Below are 16,906 nucleotides of genomic sequence, written 5' to 3'. Positions count from 1 at the left end.
TCCCCAGACCGTGAAAGATGTCCAACGCCTGGCAGGAAGGTTGGTCTCTCTTTCACGTTTCATCCCCAGGTTGGCGGAGAAAGTAGGGCCCATTTTCACCCTGCTGCGGAAGCCAAAGAATTTCGAGTGGACGGACCAGTGCGAAGAGGCTTTCAAGAGCTTCAAAGCCTTCCTCACGACTCCGCCAATCCTCTTGAGGCTAGATCACCACGCCGACCTCCTCCTCTACTTGGCCGTGGCAGAAGGCGCAATCAGCGCAATTATAGTACAAGAGCACTAGAAAGTGCAGACGCCGATCTACTTTATCAGCCGAGTTCTCCAAGACACGGAGAAACGATATCAGATGATTGAGAAACTCGCACTAACGCTGGTCACCGTAGCTCGGCGTCTCCGACCTTACTTTCAAAGCCACCAGGTGATCATCAAAATCGACTACCTAGTCAAACAAATCTTGAGAAAGCTAGAGCAGGCCGGACGGATGATATCATGGTCGGTAGAACTGTCTGAGTTCGGCATCAAGTATGAAAGCCGCGGCCCCCTAGAAGCACAATGCCTAGCAGACTTTGTGGCTAAATTAACTCCAACCTCGACTGACGAACAACAGGTATGGATTTTACATGTTGACAGATCCTCCAACTCTAAGGGTGGTGGTGTAGGTATTATTTTGGAAGGGCCAAATCAGGTCACCTTGGAGCAATCTCTCAAGTTCGGCTTCAAAGTGACAAACAACCAAGCAGAATACGAAGCACTTCTCGCAGGGCTAAGGTTAGCTCACGACCTCGGAGCACAGAGGGTGAGTTGCAACAGCGACTTGAAGCTCATGGTAGAGTAGCTCAGCGGGGCATACTAGACCATGGACACCTTGGTCTGGTATGCTCCGCTGAGTTGCTCCACCATGAGATTTGAGTCGCTGTTGCAACTTACTCTCCGCGCTCCGAGGTCGTGAGCCAACCTTAGCCCTGCTAGAAGCACTTCGTATTCTGCTTGGTTGTTGGTCACTTTGAAGCCAAACTTGAGAGATTGCTCCAAGGTGACCTTATTTGGTCCTTCTAGAATAATACATGCACCACCACCCTTAGAATTGGAGGACCCATCAACATGTAAAGTCCATACTTGTTGTTCGTCAGCCGAAGCGGGAGTTAGTTCAGCCACAAAATCTGCCAGGCAGTGGGCTTTCAGGGGACCGCGACTCTCATATTTGATGCTGAACTCGGATAACTCTACTGACCATGCTATCATTCGTCCAGCGAGCTCTGGCTTTCTCAGGATTTGCTTGATCGGGTAGTCAATTTTGACGACCACCTGATGGCTTTGAAAGTAAGGTCGGAGGCGCCGAGCTGCGGTGACGAGGGCTAGTGCAAGTTTCTCGATTGTCTGGTACCATTTTTCCGTGTCTTGAAGGACTCGACTGATAAAGTAGACCGGCGTTTGCACTTTTTGGTGCTCTTGTACTATGATTGCGCTGATCGCGCCTTCCGCCACGGCCAGGTAGAGGAGGAGGTCGGCATGATGATCCAGCCTCTAGAGAATTGGTGGAGTCGTGAGGAAGACTTTAAAGCTCTTGAAAGCCTCCTCGCATTAGTCGGTCCATTCGAAGTTCTTTGGCTTTCGTAGCAGGGTGAAGATGGGGCATGCTTTCTCCGCCAACCTGGGGATGAAGCGGGAAAGAGAAACCAATCTTCCTGTCAGGCGTTGGACGTCCTTCACAGTCTGAGGGCTCTACGTCTGGATAATGGCTTTGCATTTCTCCGGGTTAGCTTCGATGCCCCTGTTGGTGATCATGAAACCAAGAAATTTACCTCCCTGGACGCCAAAGACACATTTCTCTGGGTTGAGGCGCATGTTATGTTTTCTAATCTAGCTGAACACCTCGGCCAGGTCGGCAGCATGACCTTCGGCTGAAGTGGTTTTGACCACCATGTCATCGACATAGACCTCCATGTTTCAGCCGATCTGCTGGTGAAAGACTTTGTCCATTAGCCTTTGGTAAGTGGCTCCCGCGTTTTTGAGGCCGAACGATATCACGCGGTAGCAAAAGTTGGCGTGGTCAGTGATGAACGACGTGTGCACCTCGTCCGGTGGGTACATCATGATCTGGTTGTACCCGGAGTAAGCATCTAGGAAGTTGAGTAGGGCGTGCTCGGATGCTCTGTCAACCAGCCTGTCAATGCTTGGCAGGGGGTATGAGTCCTTGGGACATGCTTTGTTCAGGTCGGTGTAGTTGACGCACATACACCACTTCCCCAAGCTCTTCTTTACCAGTACCACGGTTGCCAGCCACGTGGTGTATCTGACTTCGCGGATGAAGCTCGCATTCAGTAGCTTTTGTGTCTCGGTGATGATGGCTTCTCGTCTCTCACCACCGACCTTCCGCTTCCTCTAGGCCATTGGTTTTGCCTCCTTGTAGATTGCCAACTTGTGACAGATAAAGTTAGCATTTATACTTGGCATGTCAGCGCTGGACCATGCAAAGAGGTCTGCGTTCTTGGAGATTTCGGCTTCAAGTTGTCGCCGTAATTCCAGGTTTAGCTGTCTGCTTATCTTTATACATTGTCTGGGGAGTTTACCGACTTGGAACTCGTCAAGCTCGTCAATGGGACTTGGTCGTTTGTCATGGGATTCTGACCTCGGATCCAGGTTAGTGATGTCAACCTGGATGATGTGAGCTACTGTAGGAGGGTCACTTTTGTGGCGCTCCTCGGTTGGTGAGACTTTCAAGCTCTCGGCGTAGCACTGCTGAGCTGTCTTCTAATTTGCCCTGACAGAGATGATCTTGCCACCATTCCCTGGGAATTTCATCGTGAGGTGCGGGGTAGACACCACTGCTCCGAGTTGGTTCAACGTCGGCCTTCGAATGATTATGTTGTAGGACGTGTTGGCCTCCACGAGGAGGTATCGGACCATGATCTTCCTTGAGTCAGGAGAGGTTCCGAAGGTTATCAGCAGGTCCACGTACCCTCAAGTGTGAACTCGCTCTCCTACAAAACCGACTAGGGGTTCTGTATGAGGTTAGATGAGGAAATGAGGGATGTCTAACCTGAGGAACGTCGGCCAGTATAGGACGTCAGCCGAGCTTCCTTGGTCGATGAGCGTCTTGTGGACCTCCCAATTGACTTCATCTTCTCTTTGTGACTGTGGTCTGGCTTTACCTGTGATTTTCTGCGAACTTGGTCACGAAAGGCAGAATGCTCTTCCATCTAGATGTACTCTGTAGCTCGGGCACAGAGTTCGTCCATGTCAATAGGGGATCGCCGTCACAGGCTGTCGACGAAGGGTCCTGGCTTGAGTGCCATGAGCATGGCATGTAGGGCAACCTCGGGTTCAAGTTTCAAATCTTGACTGAGACATTGGCAAAGTGCTCCATGAATGCCCTCAGCATTTTGTCGTCGCCCTGTCTGACATTGGCCAAGGCGGCCGATGTAACATGGTGAGGCCGACTCGTGGCATACTGCGCCGTGAATTGCCTTACCAGAGTGTCGAAATTGTCGACCGACTCCACCGGCAGTTGAGTGTACCAGTTGAGCACAGCTCCCTTGAGCGAGGTCGAAAAAACCCTACACAAGATAGCATCTTCATTAGTGTATAGGTTTACCTATGTTATGTACAGATTGATGTGCTCGTCTAGGTCTGTCGTGCCATCGTAATGATCGATGTTGAGAGACTTCCATCCAAAAGGGAGGGGCATCTCCATAATGCCGTCAACGAAGGGGTGGCAGCGGATGCTCGCCCTATGTCCTGGATCTTGGGCGGGCGCGTTGCTGACTTCATGGGCCGACCTGTTCGTTGGTGCGTGTGACCGATGTATGGCATGCCTGTGGATCGGTGCCCTAGGTGCAGTCGGTGGTTGAGAGACCGAATGCCCCTCTTCCTCGTGTGGATTACTCGGTTGAGGAGGTTGATCTGAAGGGCGACGAGGAAGCTGGGCGCGAATACCCTCATTCTTGGCGCGCAGCGCCACTAGGTCAATTTTATTCGCGGCACGCAGCGCTGCTATGTCGGTTTCGTGCTTGGCACGAATGCTTTGCAGGTCGACGGCGTGTTGTTGCCGCATTTGTTCGACCTATTTGATCAGTCTTCTCAGTGCTGCTTCACTGTCCATTCTTGTTGTGCGATTTAAGTCGTCTGTTGCTCGTCTACTATGGGTTCGGGTAAAAACCATAAGCGTGGCCGATAAGAGCTGTCTTGATCGGTCCCACGGTGGGCGCCAAATGTTCTTACCGGAGATCGGTCGTAGGGACGATCTGCTGGGCAAGATGGGTGAGCCTCCTTCACTGGGTACGGTTACTGTTCCAAGTGGGGGTGGTACCTACAAAAGAGACTCCGATGTTAAAATTAGTGTTTGTGGATGTATATGTCTGGTATAAATAATGTACGTACCTTTGTGTGAATTAGAGTTTCATTAGATCTTAGGCCCGAGATTAGTTATGACTTATTTGGATAGCAGGCCTTGTCTTGGCCGACGTCGCCTAACACATATCCGAAGTTGTTTTGCGCTATGAAGCCGAGCTAGAGCTCGACTTCTCGGTACGGATAGTGGTACGGATAGTACAGTTACAGTTGGGTTATTTATTCCGATATCCATAAAACATGGAATTTGCATCTGGTAAAAGTCGAATTGAATGATGAGTGCATGAGTCAGATTTGTATTGAGATTGACCCCACTTATATTGCAACAACTCATGATTCTATAATGCATCCAAATAGACATAAATCATATTCTTCGCTGAAGCTGCTCGTACATTTACTGATCTACCATTCAATTCATTAAAATGGATAGATATGAGAAAATATGCTATTTCCGAATACAGATTAAAACTGTATAATTCCCTTTCATAAACCGTCCGGATTTTACTGCAACATGCAGTTGGACTTGACCCAATACACTCGATGAGGTTTTGACCTTTTTTTTTATTTATTCAAACGTGGAGATTAAGTTTATAATAATCCGTGAGATCACGACATTTTATATTTTTATATTTTAATAATATGTTAAAAGGTTATCAATATTTATTATATTAATTAATATTGTATTCGATTCTTAAATCTTAAGATCTCAAGTATAAATCTTATAAAAATAAGAGTAATTAATTTTTAATATTATTTTTATTATTTAAAAATTTAAGAATAAAATTATCTAAAAAAATATGTACACCAAATCAAATTAATTGTCTTTATATATGTTATAGATTTATAAAAATAATTAATTTTTAATATTATATTATTTAAAGATTTAAAGATATAATTATTTAAAAAGAAATATATACACCAAATCAGACAATTATTTTTATATATGTTATAGATAATTATTAATTATAAAATTAATTATTGAAATTGTCATTATGTATAATTATATCACAATTCTTTATAATATTATAATTGATTTATACCTTACTTTTTATCATATATCTTTGATTGGACATTTATCCTTCACCTTTAAGAAGTGAAATTAATTTTTATGTTAATTTTTTTAAAATATAATTAAATTCTCACATTGTTAAAATAAAAGAATGAACATGAGTTTATAAAATATACAAAATATCTTTATTAGTAAGGGATTATTTGGATAATGACCAAAAAGTAAAATTATAAAGACATAGATATAAAATAGACAATATCATACTAATATAGAGATATTTGTGAAAAATCTCAATGCACAACAAGTGATATTAGAGTTGATGGTTCGACTAAGTGGACAACTTAGACAAGTACGATGAAATTGACAATGGATCCTATATTGTGAGATAAGTAGTGGTGCAAGTATTGTCGATGATTCAAGTACATATAATATAAGTAAGATTTATGGGTCACTATTAGAATTCTCATGGATTAAAAAGGATGACTTCCATTATAGGGGGAGATTAAATCATACATGGTATTGTTAGAATACAATCAAAGTCTCAAATAAGAAGATAAACATGAATTTATAATCACACAAATATTTCTATTGGTAAAGACCTTTTTGATAATGACCAAAAAATAAAATTATGATAACTTAGATCTAATGTGGACAATATCAAATTAATGTGAAGATATATGTATGTGAAATCTTTTGTACACAACACTTTATTTTACCAATGTTACACACTTACCTCTCGATCTGATTTTACTGGCATTCATTTATATATCTTAAGTGAAGTGTTTACCTTTATATCTCATATACCATGATATCCAATAAAATGCAAATATAAGATTAAATGAATAAAAATAATAATAAAATAGTAATAAAAGAAAAAGAAGAATGATAATGAGAGGTAGCAATTTTGAAAATAAAATAAAAGAAAGCATAGACAATATCAGAAAGATATGATTAACATGGTGGAATATAGTTGACAAATAATTATATTTTTAAACATGTGATCAAGGCCGATCCTCTAATATGCATGTACGGAAGGACGAGAAAAGTTTACCTCTAAAATAACTATTTTTAATGTTTAATTAAAAACTAATATACTTTTAAACTTCTATTGATGTTTCTTCTTATGACGTGTTTGACAAATCATTTTATAAGAAACAACGTGATTGAATGTCTATTAATGAGTCATTGTATTAATTAAGAGGCCGGAAGAGGATTTACACAGGGATCAAGAAACAAATTAAAGTTCCAATAGAATATGTAGCTATTGTGGAAGGTTTGTCCAGAGTTTTGAAACATGTTATAGGAAACATGGTTTTCCAGCACATTTCCGAAGAAGTTCAACACCGAATCGTAGGAAATGTAATTGTTGACAATTTAGAAAACGAGGAAGATATGACGATGAATCAAGTTATGTTTAGTATTCACGACAAAATGAAAAAGTTGAAAACAAACAACATGATATGTTTTGAATGTTGGAAGAACACTTTTGTTCCAATTTAAATTACCAAAATAGTTTTTGTCCTATGTTATCATGTCACTTTTACATCAATCTAGTCCAAGTTATTTGTAGAAGGATGAGTGTTATCTCCTTGATAAGTGTATTAATTTGTATAAATAATTTATTAACGGTGAATATAAATATTATTTTTTAAGGGGCTTATGCAATATTTGGTACAAATCATTAATTATACTAAATTAAATTATCAAGAATAAAAATTTTGATTGATTATGAAAATAATTAAAGTGTTTAAATAAAGATAAATGTGATAACAAACTTTTTTAGTATATTTTTATAAACACTCGAATGAAAAAACTAGTTTTAACACAACAATGAAATATGTTAGGATTTAACTTTACTAAATCATTTTCTCATGCTTACAAACAAGTTTTAATAAATTCAAAAATTAACATTCAACTCACAAAAATACTTAAACTTTAATTTCTTATAAGTAAGAGTTTAAGCTTTTTGACTAAGTTAACAATTCCTTGTATAACAACCAAAAAATAACTTTAAAAAAAAGTTTATGAATGATTAATAGTACTTGCTTTATTTCTAGAAGTAAATACTATTAGTTGCTCTACTTTGGTTCAAATGTTTACAAGCATTTTTTAATCACTTTAAACCCACAAAATCGAGATAATTAAAGGAGATCAAATCATAACAAGACATTAAGCAAAGAATAGAGCAATAATAATGGATAAAAACTAAAATTAATAACTTATAATTAATGTTAACATGAGAATAGGTATGATTACATCAAACGCCAACAAAAGTAAACATAACTACACATAGTCATGAAGCACAAGAAAAATGATGAATAAATTAAGAAATTTGATCTTGAAGTTATAAGAGTTCTTCCAACTATCACACACTCTAATAAAAATTCATCAGTGATGTATCTTTGAATCTCCTTAAATTCAGGTCATAAATATTTTTGTCATTTCTCATTAATAATATAGGTCAACATTTTGCGTTAAGTGTGAAATTTCATGCTTAAAGTGAGATAAGAAAAAACAAAATTTGACTTTTGGAGTTGTGATACTAAATGTGAAATAACATGGTTAGTGTGATAGCTTGAATCAACTTGTTAAACTCTTTGAAAGGTTAACGCTAAATTTGATGCAAAAATTTAGCCAAATTTATTCTTTTCTCTTGATGTTTCACCAAATTTTTGACTTATTACTTCTTTCAATATTTTTCATCTTTTCCCTTCTGATTTACAAAATAACATCAAAGTAAAATATTGTAAATTTCTTAAAAATTTGAGTTATAAACTAAAGTTAACTTTCTATTAATTAAGATAAATTTAAATTAAATAAAGAGATCAAATAAAAGGAAATTAAGATAAGTATTTTAAATTATATATATCACAAAATTAAAGAAATATGGCACGTATCAATAAGACCCCTTTTACTTAATTTGTTGCATGGTCACACACGTAACCTACATATGATTTGAAAGTGTTGGGTCTCTTTGTTATGCATCTACATTGCATGGGCACAGAACTAATTAGTTGGAACCAAGAGCAAGAAAATGTGTGTTTCTAGGTTATAAGTCTGTATGAAAGTTCAGTTTTATTTGATCTTAACAACAATGAAATTTTTACTTCAAGAGATGTAATACATCATGAACACTACTGCCTTACACAAAATCACCTTATCTTTCTGCGCAGATTAACATTCCTCTCCTCCATATATAGGAATCGATCGAATAATCTTCATCCATATTACCCCCCAAATAGTTCTAATCTCTCCCCCCAAGAAATTCCAGGCTCCATTAGTTGCGATGCGATAATAGAATTGGGAAAGTGTCGGTCCTATACATTATTAGGGTCTAGCCTTTTTCTTTTTGTAATAGCTTTTCTCTTTAGATACCTACTGTACCTCACAGAATGAGATAAGCAATAGTGAATTCATTATTCACTCAAATTCTTTCTCTGGTTTTTACTGATATATTCTTTTCGATTTATCATGTACATGCTCAGTTTCTTAAGACAATAGTTTAAAATCCATTAAAAATGTCTTGTAGAATACAGATAGGAAAAAAATTATTCTAATTAAATAACCTTGGTTTCCATTTTAAAGCATAAAAGATAAGTGGATTTTTTTAATTTCTTGGCTAGAATTTTTAAGTTGCCTTCTTACATATAATTATAAAACATATGTTCCTCGGATCATAAACCAACATATAACTATTCGACATTTTACTAATGTAAGTGCGTATGGATTCATGGTCGTTGCAGTTTGCAGCTAAATGAATAGGATAAATAGTTGTTCTCACTCTCTTTCAAAGTGGGCCATTAATATTTATGTTTGTATCATAACACGAAGCACCTAGGCATTTTGTTTTTTCTTTGGTTTATTTATGCGAAATTGTAATCGTCCAGTAATCCTCACAGATTAACAAATTATGGATATATATTTTGGTTTTTAGTCAATTAAAGTATGCACAAAATAAGGCCATTAAAAGGAATTAGCAGTAGGAAACTTCGATCATAATTAATAAAATTTTTCAATACAAATTTACTTTTATGTTTAGATACAAGTTTAATATAATTTATTTTTACAATTTCTTTACTAAAAATTAAAAAAAAAATATTAGAAAAACTCTAAAAAAAAACATTTCTAATTTGTATTCAAATAAAATATGTATTAATTTCTAATTTAGTTTTAGATCTTATTTTAACTAGCGTTTCAATTTACAAGCTATTAATTATTTTTTACTTTTCTATTTTTTTATGCTTAGTAATTTATTTGGATTTTTTTTATTTTTCTTTTAATTTTAGAAGCCTTTTGACTCTTAGTCTCTCATTAGATGACATATTCATCATTTTCTTTGTTATTGTAAAATTTGGAATACTATATTAGAATTAAATAATTTTAGTTAGAGTATAAACTTGTAATGTTGGTATCAGAATTCCCATAGTTATTGAAGGTGGCATGTATTAGAACCCCTGAAATACGGTGGTTGAAAGAAAAAGAATTGTTGTACCGTAGCTATCTAGAGAATATATATAGAGCCAAAGTAGCAATCTAGCATTGAGAGCCAAAAAGGGAATGGATGCATTAAAAGGTGGGGTAAAGAGCAAGAGGTCCCAGACACTATCATTAGGGCAACCCTCTTGCTCTTGGAAGCACCCTCCTCTCCCTTTGCTTTTGCTTTGCTTTGAATTGTCAAAGAACAATCACCAAACGCCACACCCACTTTTCATCCTTCTTTTTCTCATACATTTTTAACCTTTAATTCAGATATGTATGCATCAATGTACCAAAAGATAAACATAAATTATACTTTCTTAAAGTTCTTCTTTAAACAACGTGCTTTTAGATAAATTAATATGATATTATTATTATTATGATACTACGCCTATAGTCCTAGACTGTCACTGTGTTGGTTTGCATTTTTCTATTCATATGATATTTATAATTTAGAGTTTATAATACATTAATACATAACACTAATTGAGTTGTTTTTGATCAAATATTGCATATTTATTTAAATAAAGTGTTAAAATTTATTTTCAAAATATTAAATAACCTTTTCGATCTCATAAATATTTATTTCATATTAATTTTAATTTTTAAAGATTAGTTATATCAAATAAATTTATAAGAGTTCAAAATTATTTTCGTGTCCTTTTATAATTGAAAATTTTCCTTATTATTTTATGTAGATAATGATAATACTTTATACAGTACACTGAAGCTTTATTTTTCTAATTTTATATATTATTTATGATTTTCAAATATCTTATTAGTATATATATTATAATTATAATATTTTATAGTTACTATTATAAGGTTTTCCGTAATTATATTTTCGTATTTTATTATTTATTATTTATCGATATACATCAAATGGATGTTATTGGAAAAAAGCAAAAGGGTTATGCTTTTAAATTATACTACACTCACTTAAATTATATTAATCGCATAATTAATCAGAATAAAAAAAAACATTATATTTTTTATCTACTTCTTCGAAAATAATTGTAAATTAGAAGTGACACTAACACAGTTATTATTTGAAATGTAGTAACAGACATTATTTTGTAAATAAAATGTTATATTTTTATAAAACTATTTTGTTATTATTTCTAAATTTTATCGCAACATGTTTTCTAATTTTGAAATATGTTACTTATGTTTTCAATTTAATTATTTTTTTAGTAAAATGTTTGTATACATATATATTTTACGAAAGTAAGGAGATAATAGCTATTACTATATTGTAAGAGGAGGCATTATATGTAATAGGTTGTAAAATTATTCTAATATAATTTATGACTTAATAACACTTACAAATAAAAATAGTATAATAACAATATATTTTTAATAATGATTTTAGTCAATTTTTTCATCATTATTTCACGTAAATGAATAATAACAGTTAGTATTGTATTGTACTAATGTTGTAGCTAATATTATTTTACGATTGTATGCTATTTTATTATTATTTCAAATACAATAATAAAATATTTTTCATACAAAAATATGAATAAAAAGTTTATATATTTTTATATAATTCGGATACACTGTTAATCTAAGGTTTTTACACTATTATTAGTTACAAATCATCTTGAATAAGATTTTGAAAATAATTATTATAAAACTTTTATGTGTAAAATTATTTAAGAGTATATGTTATTTTTAATTTAATTTATTCACTTTATCGATCCTATCACATAAATATAAGTGCAAAATGGTATTATTTTTTATACCGTGATATTGATAGAATTATCCTCCTACTTTGCTGAAAATTAATATCTCTTTAAATCTTTACTGCATTAGAATTATTTATCCCAATATTATTTTTTATTATTAAACTCCAGACTCGAATATAATATATTAGAATAAATAAACTCATAATATAAAACTAAAAGTAAGACACAGTGAAATATAATGAGGAAAAACTTATTGGAAGTTTTCCAGTTATAAATTAGGTAAATTTTACTTTATACTGATTTATTTCTAATTAAATTTTTTTTATTAAATTACATTATAGTTGTTTATTACGACTATAAAGTATAAACAATATAACACCTAGTGAGAGAAAAATAAAATAATAAAAGAAGGATCAGAATGAATATAATTGATGGTATAATATGAGAAGAAGAAAAAAAATGATAATATGAATAAAGTGTTTGAAGTGCATGAATAGTCATGTATCTTTACTTCATAACTTTATTGTAAAAAATGATGTAAAAAACTTTATAGTTAAATATGCATTAGTCATAAAGTTAAGCAACCTCCGTGTATACCATTGTAAAAAAAAAGTATGATTTTGAAATTAAAAATTCAAGAAATTAATGATAAAGTCAAAATAAAGGGTCGATATAATTGACTCTAAAAAAAGCTTAACCTAGTTTTTCTCAACAACATGAAATTTCCCTTCGAAATTCCGAAAGAGAAACGTCCATTTTTAAAATGAGTAATTGTATTTGTAGTAAAAGTATCATAGAATGAATTTTACGATAAAAGAAAAACGTTAATTTATAAATAGTTAATAAGTAGTAATTGTTTAGAATTAAAAAGAATGAGAAGGATTCCATGGTATTTTGCACCTTAATTAATGATAAAGTGAGGGTACTAGCCCTATGCGCTGACACTGCACCTCTCCCCCTCTCCTGTTAAAAGCATGTGCATCTTTAGACCCTTGTGTGCGTTTGTTTATGATGAGAGTGACGAATGCCTGTCCACTACCATTTCAACTGTGGCACTGAAAAACATGCCATGTTTTTCCTTTTATATATTTATATTTATTCATAGAAAACGACACCTCCATCTTTCACCCTTTTCTCCCTCTATTCCTTTTTGTTTTCCCTCATCGAATTCGATCTCAAAAGGAACATATAGCCCCTCTTTCGCTCCTATGGGGAAAATGGTCCCAACCATTGCTATCATTCACCCAGATGATGTCACATGCATCATTCATTTAATATTTCCCTAAACACTCCATCTGTGCAAGCCTACCTGACATATCAATAACATCATAGCTTTACTCCTACAACATTAATGTCACCATTTTTTTCCCTTTTTCCCTCTCCACATCATGCATGCATTGCCTCTAATGTGTAATCCATATGTACCGGATATCTCCAACTATAATCATCAACCCTGCAACAGATATATATACATCCTCTCACTTTTTTCAAAATTTTCTTAATTACTCTAGTCCGGAATTAGAATCTACATCTAAAAATTTCTATTTTATAGTAGTCACAAGTAAGTGGAATCCAGCTAGTATTTTTAATTAATTAATATGGAATTCTTTTTGGAGAATAAAATATTATATATGGTACACCCTCTCTCCAGTTATATCATATAATGTAATTAGGTCAGAGATGAGAGTAATGCAAAGTTTGCATGATCTTGAATTTTAATTTTCTTATAACAAAGAACGGATGAATATGTCAAATGAAAAAAAACAAGTTACAACTCACCGTCAAACAAACCTTCAAATGTCAGGCTCTCAAACTCCTAAACACTGCATCTCGACGACAATATTAAAATAAAGAATGTGAACTTTCTTTAAAATAATACAAATTTTCACCTAGTGAAGAGAAAAGAAAACATTAAAAAAATAAAATAAAATAAGAAAGAGAACAATATAACTTCTTGAAAACTCCTCCTGCAATATCATCACATCATATCTTTCCCTTGGCAGAATAAAGATTGTCTTTTCTTTCTTTTCCTAGCACAATGGTTTTTGGTCAAAGCATATGTCATTCTGCTTCTCCTTCAGTGGTGGCTGAGGACATGTAACTCATCACAATGGAGGTTTCTTCTGATGGAACCCCAACAGCTGAAGCCTGGAACTGTTGCTTGCAACTATGACATGTTATTTCCATAACAGTGGAACTTATCTTCTTGATGGCTTGCTTTCTCAACTCTTCAGCCTTTGCAAGTTCAGCTTGCGCTTGTTTCCTTATCCTTTTGGCATTCTCAAACTCAAGTTCAGCTATCTCAATTTGGCATTTGGCCTCTCTCCTAGCTTCTTCTGCATAAGCCTTTTCTGCCATGGCCAACTTGAGTTCCTCACTTGCAAACTCCTTCAACCTCGCCACTTCCAATGTGGAATACTCACTCACATTCCTTTCTGCTCCACGTGGGCTCCTATGTGCTTCTGAACATGCTCTCTCTGATTCACTCCCTTTGTCATTACCACACGAGCCTATTGAAAGTTTCAAACGGGTTTCATGGTTCTCCTTTGAGTTTCGTTTCTCTTGGGAGTTTATTGAGGGTAAGAGCTGAAGTTCTAAGTTATGAGAGGTGGTGGACTTGTTATTGTGTATCTCTGAAGTTAATAAGACAGTAGTAGTAGTAGTAGGTGGTTGATCAGATGGTTTCGGCAGTGAAAGTCCTTGCAATGGTGGGGCTATGCTAAAATTTGCCTCACTAGAGGGACTTGCGCTTGAAGCTGTTCTAGAAGAACATGCAGGTTGTAGTGCTTGTAACTCTGGCCGGTGCTGCCGGACAGTGCATGCATCTTGGTGTTCTATGAAACTCTCTACCCTGAAAAGGACAAAAGATTAGGTAAATAAAAGAGATTATATTATATATATTAGATTGGATTATGATATATATATATATATATATATATATGGCTTCATCTTCTAGCATCTGAATATAATAATTGGCTAGGGGAAAACCTTGCTAATATGTGTGGTGTTTAGAAAACAAGCATGAAGCAATATGAAAATTAATTAATCAAGGTATGGTCCATGGATTCTGTAGGCAAGCTTCAAATTGAAAGTGTTATAATAAAATAAAATAAGGCAGAGCGATCAAATTTAATGGGATCTTGATCTTCCTAAATTAAAAAAAAAAATGAAAAAAATAAATAAACTGGTCCCTTCTATATATGGGTTTTATTTTGTTTAGTTATCAATACTAGCTAGAGTGGGGATAGAGATGGAGTATCCTTAAACTTAGTGCAAAGGCAGAATGAGGTGGATCGAGTGTGTATACATAATTGGAAGTTTTGAAAATTATGAAGTTGGAAAATAGAATCTAGAAATGAGATTGAGAAATTTTAAGTGATTGAGATGAAAAAGAATTGGGGGTGAAAGAAAGAGAGAGAGACCTGGAAAAGACACGGCCACAGTCACAGGAATGGCCCCGGGTGCCACAGGTTTTGATGTGGGCTTTGTAATCAGACTGAACAGCATAGCCTTTGGAGCACTTATCACACACCCACTGCTTGTGGTTGCTGTGCTTTCTTCGGAAGTGTTTCTTGATCCCCACAAGGTCCCCAAGGGCGTGGCAAGGGTCATGGTGCAAGCAACTAGGCTCTGGACACACGAACACCCTCTTCTTCTGCCCTTGCGTCTCCCTCTTGAGCAGCTTCCACGGCACCTTGTGCCTCCTCCTGTGCATTTGAAGATTCTGGTCCCTCTGGAACCCCTGGTTGCAGATCTCACAGACGTATCTGTCGGATTCCAACAACGTGGTCGGCGAGAGAGACACAACCTCAGCATCCGGATCTACAACATTAAAATGAAAACGAAATAAAGTTTGGAGACGAAATGAATTGCCATGTCTCAAAAGGTTGAAAGGTGAGAGAGTTGTAAAAGGGGAAACTTTATTACCGGGGGTGCCTGCGGGTCTTCTTTTCCTTTTGCTAGTAGCCACCCCGTTTTGGGATAATGCAAAGGCGGCATGAGAGGAAGATGGTGCAGCAGTAGCAGTGTTGTCTAACATGGGTGGTGTGGTTTGAGGAATGAGGAGTAGTACAGCAAGAGGTGAGGTTTCAGCTTTAGTTGCATAGAAAGAAGATGGGGAATGATAGTGGGGAGAGAGAAAAAGGTGTTGCTTTTATGCAATCACAATCAGCTTTCTTTAAGGCTTTTTTCTTCTTTGCCACGAGCTTTGCTTTGTTTTCATTGACCCCTCACCTCGAGCAGGTAAGGTTGAAGGCAAGTCTTGTTTATAAAGCTCCCTCCCTCACCCAATCCAATCAACGTTTGGTTGAAAGTTTGAGCCCCCACACGCGGAATTTTGGACACGAACAAAAAAAACATCCTCCTCCCATAACAAAACACAACACCATACTCATTATTTCATTCATGCCACTGTAATTTGCATGAATATATGTCGGCCAGGACCCTCCCCGTTACGCGTGGCATCACGTGACATGCATCATGCATCATCCATCATCCATCATCCATCATCCATCATCCATCATCCATCATCCATCATCCATCATCCATCATCCATCATGCACAGGATCAAAATCCATAGGATCAAAATATTCAGTTACCCGTATTGGCGCATGAATCGGGCGGCATACTCAACACTTCCACCATTCCTGGAGACTCGACACAAAACATCCAACTTCTACAGGATACAACTTAATTTATCAAATCAATCTACCCTAAAATAAATTAATTTCAAATTTAACTCCAACTAACAACTAAATTTTCCATTTATTCTTTTACGAGAGGTAATATATGACACCGACATTTGTTTCGAGGTATGCTATTGCTTTTACATTCCAAAGAATACAATTTTTCAAAAATATTATAGGTTGAAATGTTATTCTTAAGTATATCTATAAAAAAAAGAGTGTTTGGTTAGATTTTAATATTTTTGAAAATATTTTAAAATTTTAAAATAATTTAAAATATAAAATAAATAAAAATAAAAGTTACACGTATCATAGAAAGTAACTTTCTCTATTTCCATTAGAATGTCACATTCTTATCTCTCTACATGGAAATACAAATTTCTTAATCACGTGAGTATGACTTTTTTAAGAATAAACATATATACTAAAAGTTTTATTATATAACCTTCTAACAAAATATAAAAAATAATATTTCTATCATCATATTTTCGAGAATAAAGAAATATGACATGAAATAAACACCTTTTTAGTTCATAGTTAACATGCAAATTCAAAGAGCATTTAAAAAGTACTTACATTCATCTCACTCTAACAAAATGAATAGAAACTCGATTCTATGATCTCTTAGATATAAGGCTTTATCTTATTCTATTCAAGTCAATTTATTTAAATAAAAATTAAAAAATTAGAAAAATAACAAC

At 35.0% G+C, this 16,906-nt stretch overlaps 2 protein-coding genes across 3 annotated transcripts; one reads left to right on the top strand and one right to left on the bottom strand.

Annotated features, from left to right (window-relative positions):
- The first annotated feature begins 343 nt into the window (after positions 1–343).
- On the top strand, positions 344–832 carry LOC145955166 (uncharacterized). Its single transcript, XM_083069875.1, has one exon. The coding sequence runs from the start codon at positions 344–346 to the stop codon at positions 830–832; it is 489 nt and encodes a 162-aa protein (XP_082926001.1).
- A 12,391-nt stretch (positions 833–13,223) lies between these two features.
- SGR5 (C2H2-like zinc finger protein) lies at positions 13,224–15,864 on the bottom strand. Of its 2 annotated transcripts, XM_083068874.1 has the most exons (3): positions 15,448–15,863; positions 14,943–15,342; positions 13,224–14,371 (listed from the first exon to the last, which is right to left on the bottom strand). In XM_083068874.1, exons 1-3 carry the CDS (start codon positions 15,557–15,559, stop codon positions 13,582–13,584), a joined length of 1,302 nt encoding a protein of 433 aa, XP_082925000.1. In that variant the 5' UTR covers positions 15,560–15,863; the 3' UTR covers positions 13,224–13,581. The 2 variants fall into 2 exon arrangements, with proteins under 2 accessions (XP_082925000.1, XP_082924999.1); XM_083068873.1 differs by having other exon boundaries at positions 14,943–15,864.
- Between the last annotated feature and the right edge of the window lie 1,042 nt (positions 15,865–16,906).

Source organism: Cajanus cajan, chromosome 2 (genome assembly GCF_000230855.2).
Source record: "Cajanus cajan strain Asha chromosome 2, NIPB_CcT2T_4, whole genome shotgun sequence".
Classification (NCBI taxonomy): domain Eukaryota; kingdom Viridiplantae; phylum Streptophyta; class Magnoliopsida; order Fabales; family Fabaceae; genus Cajanus; species Cajanus cajan.
This window is presented reverse-complemented; position numbering and strand designations above follow the sequence as displayed.

Bases quoted from the DNA above. Each gene is read 5' to 3' on its own strand.
- LOC145955166 (XM_083069875.1), top strand. From the start codon at position 344: ATGATTGAGAAACTCGCACTAACGCTGGTCACCGTAGCTCGGCGTCTC.
- SGR5 (XM_083068873.1), bottom strand. From the start codon at position 15,559: ATGTTAGACAACACTGCTACTGCTGCACCATCTTCCTCTCATGCCGCC. The intron at 14,372-14,942 runs GTCTCTCTCTCT...TGTCCTTTTCAG, and splicing joins TGTGGCCGTGTCTTTTCCAG to GGTAGAGAGTTTCATAGAAC.